General features: G+C 37.2%; 1 protein-coding gene and 1 non-coding gene across 6 annotated transcripts in view; one reads left to right on the forward strand and one right to left on the reverse strand.

Moving 5' to 3' along the window:
- Positions 1–14,740, reverse strand: part of TBC1D5 (TBC1 domain family member 5) — a 581,354-nt gene that overhangs the window by 119,845 nt on the left and 446,769 nt on the right. For all 5 annotated transcript variants that reach the window (XM_025882739.2, XM_025882764.2, XM_025882715.2 and 2 more), the window contains one exon: positions 4,517–4,623. In XM_025882739.2, the coding sequence (XP_025738524.1) occupies positions 4,517–4,623 (107 nt within the window). The remainder of the gene's footprint in view (positions 1–4,516; positions 4,624–14,740) is intronic.
- On the forward strand, positions 7,180–7,286 carry LOC112834360 (U6 spliceosomal RNA). Its single transcript, XR_003210867.1, has one exon. It is a non-coding gene; the product is annotated as a U6 spliceosomal RNA (small nuclear RNA).

The following is a 14,740-nucleotide window of genomic DNA, read 5'->3' on the forward strand; positions in this document are numbered from 1 at the left end:
CAAACTTACTAGAAATATTTTTTGGAGAATATTCTAGTCTTCAAAACAAACAGTAGCTGTCAAATGCTTACTGCATAATCTAAAATGTTAATCCATGTACTGTATTTCATTTGTAATAAGTCTTTGTGATAAGGTTAACACTTCAACACACAACACAAATAAGAGAACACCGAAAAATGAAAATTACTTTGCTTATGTTTCTGTATTAGAATTTTATTTGCTAAAGGGTAAAAACAGATTTGCAAAATTCACAGTTAACTTAAAACAATAGTTTTAAACCTTTTATTCCTAGCCCTTACTGCCTTCAGGAAGGAGAGAACATCTGGTTATTTAAGGAACACAATATGTTCACATTTTCTATGACTTTTGTTTCTAATTGGGTTTTTAAATTTTTTTTTTTGAATTTGAACAACTAGTTAGAACAATGTTTTTTAATCACTTCATATTTTTCCGACCGTCCTCCTTCTATCCCTCTACTTCATTTAGTGGATTGTTTTTGGAAATCTGCTCAGTGGTTCTAATATGATAAAGACAAGAAAATGAGAATTAGGAACATGGTCTGAGGAACTAAGTATAGAAACCGTATTTACGATGAACTGACTATAGGATGCTACAAACAGATATTTGACATTTGGTCTCTTTACATAGCATACATTTAAGAGAATTTCAAATAGTTCTAGGTCCACTTCACTTATATACATGGCAGCTTTATTTATTACAGATGCAAATTAAATGTCTATTACAAATTGAATAATTTTTATGACAGATACTAGTAAATAGGATTCTACTATTTTTAAAACTATAGTTCCTGTGTGGAAAGGTGGTTGGAAGACTTGGGTTCAATTGCTGGCTCTGCCATTGACAAGCTGTATTAAATAAGTCTCTAACTTCACCTTGATCCTTAGTTTGTTCATCTACAGAAGCAGAAGCTGGATTAGATCTCTAGGTTCCTTGCAGTTCTGAAATTCTGACAGTCACAGTCAGGTATATTAACTAGATTCTTTGTTATGTCTTTTTTGTTCCATAATACTTCAAGGTGGTAATAGGTTTTCAAACAATTCTGACACATAGTAAATTAAGGAACTAGATGCCCTTTAAGTTCAAGTTGTAGGGTTCATTAACCATACTGATAAAAATGGCAGCTGACAAATATACAATTGGCAATGGCTTCCATGGAATGTAGGTACGGGTTCCAGAAATATGCGAGGTGAGTGAGATCCACCTAGATTAGAGTCAGTATGGTGTATGGGAAGAGGCTTAGCAACTGCGTCAGAATTCAATTCTACCATTATTTTCTTAATACCAACTGCTGCAGAACACAAAGCTAAACGCTAATAAATGAGCAGGATCAATACAGAATAATGGATGCAATAAATAAGCAAATAGCTAAAATACGAAGTCCTTATGGGGACTCAAAGGGGAAAACATGTTCTATCTGGGCCTGGGAATGGCTTCCTGAAGGAAGTAGAAGGTATGCTGGGAATCTTAGGAGGGGATGGATACAGGTAAGGGTCATGGAGCCATTCTAGCTAGCTTGGAAGCTTGTAAGTTTTTGGCCTTCGGAAAGCCACATAACCTTAATCTACTACACTGAAAAAGAATGAAGAAAGATAACCTGCTTTGCCTACCTCATAGCTTGTTGTAAAGACCAAATTAAGCATATCAAAGTGCTTAGAAACTATGAAGGAGGACGATCCTATTATTACATTTCACAGCCCCATTATTTCAGTCTGTTCAAATGAGAAATCTTTTCACAGTAAAGCCTACATCTGATATAAAACAATTAAAGCCCAGTGTCTCATGCTCTACTTGCAGAGTCTATTCTCAACTGAGCAATCTCCACTGGGATTTATGGAAAGTGGTAGGACAAAGTGCTTTTCTGAAGCTGGCAATGAACTTGGAGGGCTCAGAGTTCCTTGTTTATTTTTATTTTATTGAGTCTGTCAGCAGCACTCAACACTACTGTCACAAGGTACTGGGCTATGTGAAAATGTACTTTCATGCCTCAAATCTCATCCTTCTACTAGTTTGCTTCACAGAGACTCGTGTGTTTATATACTTACTTTGATCTACTTGAATTGGGAATGATTCAAGTATTTTAAGTGTTTCATTGTTAATAATAAATAGAAAAAAATTAAGCACTCTGATGTTTGGATTTTAGAGGATACAGGCAGGGTACTAGCATCATCTTCCCCTTTTTTCTTCCTCCTTAGTATAAATGGCCTCCTATATGAATTTATAATGACATTACTACATTGAAAACTCCATCCACATGTGGATTTCTATGTCATATATAAACTTGCTCTCTGTGTGTATGTGTATGTGTATGTGTGTGTGTGTGTGTGTGTGTGTGTGTGTGTGTGTGTGTTCCATCTGTAACTTTGTAGCACTGGACTGGATCTTATTAGATCATTGTAAGTCAGCTTTTTGTGGACAAAGGAGCTCTGGTTGGGCGGGTCATTAGAGGCAATTTAATTCAACCCAAAAAGAGAAGACCAAGATTCAGCAAGCATGAGTTTCCCCAAATCACAAGGATGGTTATTAGCAGAGTCAAGATTTGACCCAGTGTCCTGATTTCTAATTCAGTCTCCTTGTTCTTTAGCTAAACCTATCACCTTGCTGGGTTAGCCATGTGAAAGCCCCTTAAACTATACAGCTTTCTTTATTTTTCCTACAGATATCATCATTCTATAAACTTGTTCTCAACAACCTTTTAAGCGTGATTCCCTCCTCCTCATCATCAATTTTTTCTGTCTCAAGAAATAACAGCTTAAAGTCCTATATTTTGGACCATTATCTTGATCATGTTTTTACTTTGTTAGACCCTAAATGTAAAAGTGGGGAATACATTTTTTTTAGAGATACTTATGCTATTTTTTTCTCTTAATCCTTAGAGAATATATTTTTTAATGCTTATAGAATTGGCTTCATTATACTTAATATTATGTACACTACCTTACTGAGATAAAAAGTACTCTATTAAAATCATAGATTCTACTAATAACACTGATTGATTTATTATATAGAATCCTACATCTAGAAGAGTGGATGATTCATAGCAAGATCAACCATATTTAGCCAGGGAAAAATTACCAAGATCGATAGGTTTAGATAACACATTCACTTCTCCCTTCAGTAAACCAAATAAATCATATAGGTAGAGAATTCAAATAGTTATTTTAACACTTTTTTCCACACTCTGTATGATTCTAAGAATTCCTAATGCTGAGCTGACAGAGCTTACCTTAAGTTTACAGACCAAAACTCATATACCTCATTGACGAGTAACCGCATTCTTTTTTCCTTTTATAGATATTTCATAATTGTGGTTATTTTTATAAAACAAAATATGTAAAAATGTGGGATTTTTAATCTTATAATCAGACTCCTAAGCCTTACCAGGAAAAAAAAAATATGCTATCTTTATATGAGAGAAATGATGGATTATATTTCTGATACTTAATGAAATACTGTAGAGGAGAAATGATAAAAAATTGTGTATTTTTGTAGAAAATGGGTATAGGCACAAGGAAATAAAATCTTTTAAATCTATCAAAGATAAATAGAGGTCATACTCAAATGTTGAAGTCAACAGCCGAGAGAAAAGCAGAAATCCTTTAGAACTAAAATTTACGTTAAACTTGGAGGCCCAAGTCGATCAGAGAGAGCTTGGCAATGGATCCACAGACAGACTGACTCAAAGACAGTTCGACAACTGCCAACATGACTGTTGGGAATTCTGCCAAGGAGCCAAAGGCTGGGATTACCACCCAATGCCTGGCATTCTCATACTTGTGTTTGAAGCTCTCTCTCTTCTACTTCATCCAATATTTTTGTTTGGCTCAAAAGCATCAAGGATTCACAGATTTTTTTAGATCATTAAATGTTCTTATTTTCAAGAAATATAACATTAGTTGTAAAAGAGCACACTTTTCTCTGAAGTGTAAAGAAAATTTTGGTGGCTTGCTTTAAGTTCAAATAGAGAAATCAGCATTAAAGTCTGTCTAAATCTTTATTTTATTAGGTTACTCTTTACCCACAAAATAAAAAATATATATTCCTCACATGAAATGATTTAGTATTTCATTGTGTCATAAACTTTTACAGAACCAGTCCTTTTTACAGCTCTAATGTCTTGGTCCTCAAATGGCCCCGAAGGCTTTCCCTGGATAAGTTGGTCCCTGGGAGGGGTACCAATGATAATGAAGTGTGGTTATAAGGAGAAGCAGCTGCTGAACTACTTCCTTGAGTCATGAGGAAGGAAGAGGGCAGAACAACCTTCTGAGGGACAAGAGATGTGTGTTCCAGGTTCTCATGGCAATGTCCACTTAATTTACCTGCTAAGCTACTAGCCAGTGAGGTATGTGAGTTTTGCCTACAGCTCTAGGCAAATTCTGTCATTAGGCAATTCATCTGTCATTACACAAATTCTCCATTAGGAATTCTTGGGAGTCAGGCTGAGAAACCAATTTGTCACCCAACTTAAAATTGTACATATTCTCTTTGGAAAGCTTACCTTTGGATCTCGAAGGAACAGAGCCTTGAGAATCAGTGAGTGTACGTCCCCAATTAGTGGGTAATGCATCAGAAGGCCAAGACAGGTCTGGTAGTTACTAGAGATCACTAAATAAGAGGGGAAAAAAAAAGAATTCAGAAGCAATACTGTTTAAGATGTTTGCATTACTTGAGAGTAAAAAAATAACAACTCAGATTCAAAGAAAGCAAACCAATAACTCAATTAATTTGATAAAAGGAAACAGGGAGAAGGGATCTCTACCAAATGGCCTTTGAAGCAGCACACTGTACTGTTAACTGCAATCTAATATCTAGCACTTATCCTCAGGGGGTGTTGGAAGAAGAGCCTCAGATATAGAGATGTGTACGTTTGCAATATAAATAAACTCTTAGAAGCATGCATATTTATTGCCATTTTATGTCTGTGTTTAAATGTCTCTAGTTTTGCTGCTTAGAAATTAGTAACAAAAATCTTATGAATGGGAAAGAACCAGTTTAAAATTCTCATAAAATAATATCTACCCTAATTATTATGCTTCATAAGTTACATATGTTACATTTATTCTTTTATATATAAATATTACATAATTCAGAGTTTAAAAAATATAATTTCTTCCAATTATTTTCTTCTAAAGGTAATGAGAAATTTAGGGAGAGTATCTATGCAGCATTTCTTGGAGGAAAAATGTCAAAATCTTCACAGACAAGCCTAACTGTGTTCCTTAGACTGTCATTTAATTTTTTTCCCAAATCAACCTAATTATGGGCACAATTATTAAACACATCTTTTCAGGCAGGTCTATGTAAACTACTTCATTTCTTGGCAATCCATCTGCCACTGCTGTCACAGTCGGGCCCATTAACGACGCTTGTTTTGTAAGCCACACTGACTGCCTCCACGGCACTGATTGTGAAGAAACTTTACAGTTACCACTTCCTGTTGTTGCAACTGAATCCTTTTCATTAATCAGAACAAGCAGTTGAAAAATATTCCATAGGAAAACAATTGTGATTCTACAGAAACAACACAAATCACAAAATAAACTGTTTGTGATCAGAAATGTCCTTGCTTCTTAGATTTTTTTTCCCTTTCTTTTGTTGGAAGCACCATTTTTTGCAACAGCTTCCCACCTCCTCCCCCTTCCCAGGAACATTATGGGGAAAGGAGACAGGACTGGGCAAAATGAATAATTATAATCTATGTAAGGAACCACTTTATCATCTTCATTTCCGTTGCTGATCTGACAGCTTGTAATTTCATACATCTGCTTTCATTTGTAAAGCACTCACTTATCCTACCTTTTCTATATCTGTTCAGACTCTTTTCTTCTTATTCCTTCGTTTTGTCATATTCACATTCAGTTACCTGTTGTCCTTTTTTCTCTAGAATTCAAAAAGCTAGTATACTGAGAATGGTATAATGTTTCCATGTAGGGCTTTCTTTGAGAGCTAACAAATAAATAAAACTTAGATAATCAATTCATTTTCTAACTCATACTTTCCCAAATACTATAATGCTTATATACTAGTAACTGACCCAGGAAGAATTCTTGTATATTTTGTAAGAGAAGCAAACGCTTCTGGGCTCGGGATTCCAGGATGTGGGTTTGAATCCTGGGACACCATTTGAACCTTTTCTAAGGTTGCCGTACGATCAAAGGGCATAAATCTGTTCGGCCGATTGATAGCAGCTGCTCAAAACCTGTTGCGGATAACTGAGCTTCAGTTCAGTCATGTGGAAAACAACTTCCTGATTGAAAAAAAAAATCTGCCGCCTTTATTCAATCCAATAGCTATTTGTTGAGTACCTAACCCATGGCAGGTGCTATGTTAGGAGGGGATGCAGAGATAAACAAAACACAGTCCTTACTCTGAAGAAAATTAAAGTGCCGAACGGCAGATGTAGAACAACTGCTACTACCAGTAAGATGACAATCAATTCCTGAAGGCTTTCTGAGCCTAGGCCCTACGCCAAGAACTTTCCCTACATTATCTCATTTAATTTCTACGATGATCTTATTATAAGGGTATAATTATTATCCCTGTTTTACAGATGAGAAAACTAATACTTGGAAAGGTTAAGTCATTTTCCCAAATCATATACGTGATTTGGTAGCGGAGCAGGATTTGAAATTTCGAAGCCTAGCTACAGGGTCTGAGCTCTAATACGTGACTTTGTTTTGTAAAGGCAATTGTCTTAAAAATCAGACAACATAGTGAATGCAAAGAGTCACTGCAAACAGAAGAGTCAATTAGTATTATTACTCTCATGTAGTAGTTTTAAGGAGCTTAGAAGGTCAGCATAACCCAGTCTCTAGGATAGCCTGATACAGACTGGTATTTATTTGGAGGGACGAGGGCAACAATCCTGTTCTTACAACTGGACAGAACTTTTGAAGCTGTCAGAAGCTGTAAAAAATGTATAAGGGAAGCCAACTAACGCATTAATATTCCACTTGCAGAATGAATGAAGGAGCTAACATTCCTTCTCCCATTTCTCCCTTTCATCCATCCAATCACCGAATGTTAATGAACATTTCCTGAGCATCTACTATATCCTGGACACACAGAGACAGTGCCAGCCACTGGCACTAGGGATATAATGGCAAATGAATCTGAGCTCTGAAGGGCAGCAGAACATGCCACCTGAAATAGCTCTGTAGGGTGCTCGCTTCGGCAGCACATCCACTAAAACTGGAATGATACAGAGAAGATTAGCATGGCTCCTGAGCAAGGATGACATGCAAATTCATGAAGCAAAATACTGCTGTAGGAGTTCAGGATATGCCACCCTGAAATATGCCACTGTGGTGTATTGATTATTCTGAGCTGTAGGCACTTGAAAAAGAACAAATGCACAGTAAGACTTTCTCTGAACTCCCCTTATCTGCCTAAAGATAAATCCTCCAAAAGGAAGTCCGTTGTCATAAATTCCCCCAAGACAAACTCTGTCACAGATTCATACCTCTCATCTATTCTTCTAAGGGCCCATTCATCTTCCCTAAAAATAATTTACTTTTCTCTAAGAGGTCTACATCTCCCCACCCTTTCTTTATTAAGATGATATTTAATCCCAAGTTCTAAAACCATATCTTTGAGAGTTGCTCATTTTCCTGAGTATCTACCATATTCAAATGAGGCATACATTTATATTTATATGTCAATATGTTAATTTTATAATTATTATATTATATAATCATATAATAATAATAAAAGATACATATATTAATAAGCTTCTGTTTTTCTTGTTAATCTGTTTTGTTTTGTTTTTTTTTTTGGTTAAAGAATCCCAGCTGGGGGCGTCTGGGTGGCTCAGATCATGATCTCCAGGTCCTGGGATCCAGCCCCATGTCAGGCTCCCAGCTCAGCCGGGAGTCTGCCTCTCCCCCTGCTTGTGCTCTCTGTCTCTGTCTCTCTCAAATGAATAAATAAAATCTTTAAAAAAAAAAAAAAAAAGAATCCCAGATGAAAACCTAAATGGGTATAGGTAAAGCTTTACCTCTCCAACAGCTCCCTGTCTTCAGATAATACTATCTCTAATTTATTAATGAAAACTTGTACTTTGAGAGCACTTTTAACTTGCAATTATATATGCTAAGTATCAAGTCCCTTTTGAATAACTGTGCCCAATTTAGAGTAGGCAAGAGAGAGTAACACATGCTGTTTTAAAAACAAAATAGCAGAGATCTGATCGAGTAAGAATTTAGTTTTGATCTTTACAGCAAAGTTTTGTGGAATGTGAGAAACTCATCTGTACTGCTGTTCCTTCTCTAGCGTTTACTCCATCAGAGCAGGGCAGTGACACAGGAAAAAATGTGAAAGATTAAAAAAAAAGGCCGAGTTTTGGTATCTCCCTACATTTGAAATCAAGTATGTATATGCTTTAAAGACAAAGTACTGAAGCTACACACTCTGAAGAGCATATTCAGAGAAGTGGAAGACAAAGGTGAGTGGTATCTGGAAAAACATCCTGGATCTGGGATCAGATGATCTAGATTAGAATCTAGATCAGACTGCTGGCTAGTCACTTATTATGTGGGTGAACTTAGGCAAGGTACTGAACTTCATGAACTTTATTTCCCCCACTGATAAAACAATAATAATGCTTACTCTAGCTGCAGGGTTTCTGTAAGCATGGCACAGATGCAAGGTAGTGTGCTGCCCATCTTGCTTAATTCTTGATGAATGGCACTCCTTCCGCACGAAGCAGAGCCAACTTCTCTGTCTCTATTTTTTTCAAAGATTTTATTCATTTATTTGAGAGTGATGGAGATAGCTAGAGAGAGCAAGAGCTCTTGGAGCTCCCCCCCAGAGAGGGAGAAGCAGGCTCCCCACTGAGCAACGAGCCCAAAGCAGGACTCCATCCCAGGACCCTGGGATCATGACCTGAGCTGAAGGCAGACGCTTAACCGACTGAGCCACCCAGGCGCCCTCTGCCTCTACTTTTAAATGGTACACGACTGTTCTGGAGTTGTCTAAGGGAGCTGGTTTAGATAGTTTCTTCAGTCATAACAAACAAAAACATAATAAAATCAGTAAAGATAGAGGATGTTACTGTTTTGAGAAAGCTTAGAGCAATACAGTTAAAGAACTTATGGATGATTCAAAGATAACTGCACCTACAATTATAATACTTGTAAGTAAAACACTTCATTCAAATTGTTTAATTTTATATTTAGATATACTTACTTTCCCAAGGTAACAAAATGGACGGGAAACAACTAACCAAAGAACACAAAACTAAATGTAGACTTCCTTTAATTTCTCTAAAATTCAGAACAGTAATAGCTATCACTTATTAAGCATCTATAACGTGCCTAGCAACTTGCTATATATTATACACTCTGTAAATCCTCCTAATCCCCACTAAGGAAAGTATTATCATCAACTACACATTTTAGACAAGGAGATGGTATTGCGGAGAGGATGAACAACACATCCGAGGCCACTGGGCTCCCAAAAGGCAGAGAGGGCTGAACCCAGGTCTGTGTAGCTGAAAGCCTCACTCATCACCACTGTATCTTGTGCTTTCCTGTATTTCCAGCAGAAAATGTAATGACAGGAGTGTCTGTGTACAGAAGCCAAGTTCAGACAAAGTGCAGATGGCTTCTGAATGCCAACTACGTGTGAGACACAGAGAAGCTCCTAAAATACACTGAGAACAGCCCTCCATATATAAGGCCAGGTAAAGTAAATATTTAGAAATAGGCATAAATTCTTGTAGTTAGCTATTAAGTGGCATATAAAACAAATAATCATCAATATAAAATAAAAATAATTAGCTAACAACAACAGAGAAGAAAACCTTAAGGCTTTAACATAATTTATTGTACCTCTCCACTGAAGACAAAGCTGATGTGTAGGTAAGTAAGTATCTTGCAAGGTACCTGGCACGCAGAAGACATTCAATAAATGCTATGTGTTCTGGAAAAATACTTGTTGAGGATCTAATACATGATGGAAAAAAGAAATACTTATTGCATTCATTGTCCTCAACTATTTAAGAACCCTTACTATTTTAACTTCCCCAGTTACAAAATGGCAACATGCAAAATTAGATTTCAAATGGATCAGAAAACCAGGTTGGGGTAGGGAGTAATCATAAATAAAAACAACAAAACATATTCTTCTCAGTCTTGGAGAAAGCCAAGTATAAAACTGATTAATGGCCTTCTCCATACAAAGTGATTTTTGTCTAGTGTTTAAGATTCTCCTAAGAGATTCTCCTAAGATGTTGTCCTTCCGGGTTTCCCTCCCTGGTTGGCACTATGACAACTGCCTCTCTGAGCACCATCGATCACAGCAACATCCACTCTCAAGACCTAAGATGGACACACTCTTCCATAAACAATGAGATGGTCCTTATATCTCTGGTAGATTTTATGCAGAAATATGAGAATTTTCAATTAGGTTTTTGGAAAGAGAACAATCTCAAATTCTGAGGAGCTCACTCTTTTTTCCTAGAAAAAAACTTAAAAAAAATTTTTTTTAAGATTTTAAGTAATCTCTACACCTAACAATGGGCTCGAACTCACAACCCTGAGATCATGAGTCGCATGCTCTACTGACCGAGCCAGCCAGGCGCCCCTAGAAAAAACCTTTAAAAAGTGCTCTTTTTAATGCTTTTCAAGCTTAATACACTTTAAACAGAATTTATTTTAATCAGATCAAACAACATAAGAGATCTTCTCAAAAATTTATACTTTTAAACATATAGTGTTGTCAGTGGAAAGGTAGTAAGCAAGCAAGCATCCAAGTGGAGGACTGCTAGTCGGTAGGGTGTGAACACAGGACAAAGGATACTGTACTAGTGAAGTCAGCATGACCACACGTTAGCTCCAGAGTGCCGATGGGACTAGGATTAAGTGTGAAGCAAATCAGTTATCTGTACAGGCTTACATTTTGTCATCATCTCTGCCTTGTTACCCATTAAGGGAACTAATGAAATGATACAGTGCAAAAACCTTTAAGCGTTTTAATGCAAGTTATTACCATTAATGCAATAACTGTAGGAATATGCCTAGAATCAGGGCCCAAGTTCTCTCTCCACATTATAAAATGTTACAGAAATGAAATCTAAAAAATTTAGCATGTATTAAAATTTAGGAAAGAAATAGTAAGTCTGATTCATAGTTTTTGCCTTTCATTTTTTAATCAAGTTTTAACCAGTTTGGTTATTTTTAACCAAATGAAGGGAAACCATAGGCTAGGTTTTTAATTATTTGTTTGTCATTCTGGATACAGATCTGTCGAGCAATTGATTGATGAATATATCTGTTTTATTTCATTGCTTAGTGATTTTTCATTCCTTGCTCAGAAATACAGATCTGTCAGTAGAAAGGGCTGAGGTACAGAAGATATTTAAGAAGTGTTGACAATATCTCTTTCTTGTATTCACTCAGCTAGCTAGCATGTATTAAATACCTATTTTGTTCCATATACTGATATGACAAGAAAAAAGACAATCTTAGCTTTCTCTTCATATTGCAGTGGAAGAACAGCATCAGACTAATTGCAACACAGGACAGAGCTCTAACAGTGGCGCATACAAAGGGCTGTGACAACTGCTCGAGTGGAAGCTGCAAGGTCAGTGAGTGCCAGGCAACAAGTGGAAGTAAACGGAGGTAGGAGGCTGAGTGGCCCCTGTGGCCGGAGTGCTGAGGAGAAATGGAGACATGAAAGCCCGTGGGGGGCCTGTTTATCCATAGGGGATGGAGTTTAGATTTCACTCTGTATTTGCTACCTCTGCTGAAAGATCGTAAGTAATGTGATCAGATTTGGTTTTAAGGAAGATTAATGCCAGCACAAGGTGACCAGTGGAAGAGAGGAAGAGAGACAGGATGCAGGGGGGCCAGCTAAAGTTTCTGGTAATACTACAGAGGGGAGAATAAGAATACTTGAAGTAAGCAAGGGGCAGGGGGGTACAGTGGGCAGAAAATGCTGGAAAAAATGGATAGGTCTTTATATGCAATTAAATTTGAGGAATGGGTGCATATGAGAGAGAAACAGAAAAGCAAAAGAAGACAATAAGAAATTATCAATAAAAATGTTAATGAATTTACATAATAAGGCTAAAGAATACAGCGACTTTTAGTTATTTCTCTGTGGAAGTTTTAAACATAGTTCTGATTTTTATGAAAGCTTTACATGTACACAGTTTCAAAATTCCAATCATCCTAGAATGCTGGTAACGAAAATAGCACTTGCTGTCTCCCACCCCCTATTTCCCAATCCCCAGGGGCACTTGCTTTCTGTTAGCTGATTAAAAAAAAAAAAAAATTACCTTCCATATTGTGGGAAAAACCATGCCAATGTTATTAACTCTGACTTTAAATATTGTCTACTGACTTCACATTCAAGAAGACAACGCTTTAACGGAGCACTGAAAGCCAACCCTCCGCCAACCTCCACATCCACACATGCACTCCTGGTCTCCCTCCCCTGATGATATTACACCGTAATTCTGGTTAAGTCAACTTTTAGAGTTTTCATTTTTATAACGAGGCAAATGTTATCTCACAGCTGAGCTACTACTCCTCCTTTTTCCACAGCCTCCTTTCTTGCCTGGGGTTTATAACTCACGTTTTTCATTTGCCGCATCATGTATATATTTAACACGAGTTTAACCTTAAATACTCTCCCAGTTGTATACATCAATTTTCAAAACTTCAAAAAAATTCTTTAGGTAGTTTTATCCATTTCTTTTCCTCCCTCCCTCTCTTTCTTTCATTTTTTTTGAGGAAATTTCTCAATTTCTCATGAGCTTTCTGGCCTGTTTCCTCATCCAGGGTTGCCCTTTACCTCTTGTAGGTGTTGTATCTTTATTTCCTAGAGTACCTAGCTTCTTCTTTCTTGCTTTACACCCTTGTTTTGGTGGAGCACATCCTCTAAAAGCTTTATGCAGAGGAGATGAATTTTTTGAAAACCTCTCTGTTTGAAAGATTTACTGTGACAATTAATATTTAGGCTAGGTACAGAATTCCAGGCTGGAAGTACATTTCCCTCAGAAAATTGGGAGCACTGTTCCAGAATATTTTGGCTTCCAGTTAAAAAGTCTCAAACCATTCTAATTCCCATTCTTCTATATGACCTGTTTCTCTTCTCCCCGCCCCCATCTAAATTCATAAGTAATGCACCTTAATTTGCATTCATTTTCATATATAATGGACCCTTTCAATTTAGAAACGCATGTTTTTCTGTTCAATTGGAAATTTCTCTTTAATCGCTTCACTGATGATTTTCTCCCTTCTGTTTTTTGTTTATTCTGTGTTTGTTATTTCTTTCTACTCTCTTTCTATTAAAAGAAATCTCATTATCTAGATGTTGGATCTCCTGGCCTGGTCCTTTAATTTTCTTTATTTTCCAACTCTGTTTTATGTGCTGCTACTTGGGATACTTTCTCAATTTTATATTCCAACCATCTTATTTTCATATTTTAATTTTCAATTACATTTTTTCCTTTTTTAAGATTTCATTTATTTGAGAGAGAGAGAGTGAAAGAGGCGTGAGCTTGCACAAGCAGGGGGGAGGGGCAGGAGAAGCAGACTCCCTGCTGAGTGGGGAGCCCAGATGCGGGGCTGGATCCCAGGACCTTGAGATCATGACCTGAGCCGAAGGCAGACCCTCAACTGAATGAGTCCCTCAGGCGCCCCTAACACTTTTTCCTTTGACTTATGTTTTTCTAGCTCTCTGAGATGTTTCCTCCTCCCTGTGTATTCTTTATGTACTCACAGTTGTTGTTTTTTTTTTTCCTAGTTGCTTGTTTAGATCTCTGCTTTTATTTTGATGCTTTCCTCAAATGTCTGGTGATTTTGGCTATCTGCTCATGTCTAAGAGTGGGCCAGTACAAAGGTAATTTGAAGAACTTTCTGTGCATCGATGGGTGGGTCTGTTAACTCTCAGGTTTACATGGGTCATTCTTGGGTGATCCCTGGGCCTAGATTTTTTAGGCCTTTTCTCTTGGGCTCACTGGATTCCCCCAGAGAAGAATCTCCCTAATTTCTTCTAGAGAGAGGCAGTCTGGTTCTAGTGTTCTGAGAACACTAGAGATGGTAAAAGAACACTGGTGGGCTCCATGTTCACTGAAACTCCCCGAGTCCCTAGTCCAGAGATCTTCCATTTTACCACCTCAAGGATAAATCCTCAACATACTGGCTGGAGACCTGAGTATATAACAGCTTCTTAAATAGACTTTCAACCAGTTCTTATTTTTTACTCTTAACTTTCTCCCTCCCCCTACCAATTTCCATGCAATACCTCGCACTGCCAATTTCTATACTTTTAGGAATTTCATGGGTTATTTCTTGGCTTTCCCCATTATCAATTTTGTATTTAACTTTCTTGGATCTGCTAAGTCAGTTATCATTCATTGATCTGCTTTCCTACTTCCAAAATCTCTGTAATCTCCTTTCTAATTTTCTGTGTCCTGTGTGTTTATGCTAGTTTAATGGGGTTTCAGGAGCAACAGGGGTAAATGCAGGAGCTCAATATAACATTTCATATCTGATATCCTTAATCACTTCTTTAATGACATTTCTACTCAGCATATGGGCAGGTGAACTGATGGGGAAGAAGAATCTAGGTGAGGAGGCAACTGAGTGGGGAAAGCTGAGGAAGAAGGAGAGATGGGAGGAACCTGGGTGAGAAAACTGGAGAAGTCAGTAGTCAGGAAGCCCACCATCTCCTTTTCTCTAATCATCACAGAGAATGACTCTATAGTCAACCT

This window comes from Callorhinus ursinus, unplaced genomic scaffold (assembly GCF_003265705.2).
Source record: "Callorhinus ursinus isolate GAN/ISIS: 27379988/994484 unplaced genomic scaffold, GSC_fseal_2.0 scaffold1, whole genome shotgun sequence".
In the NCBI taxonomy this organism is placed as follows: Eukaryota; Metazoa; Chordata; class Mammalia; order Carnivora; family Otariidae; genus Callorhinus; species Callorhinus ursinus.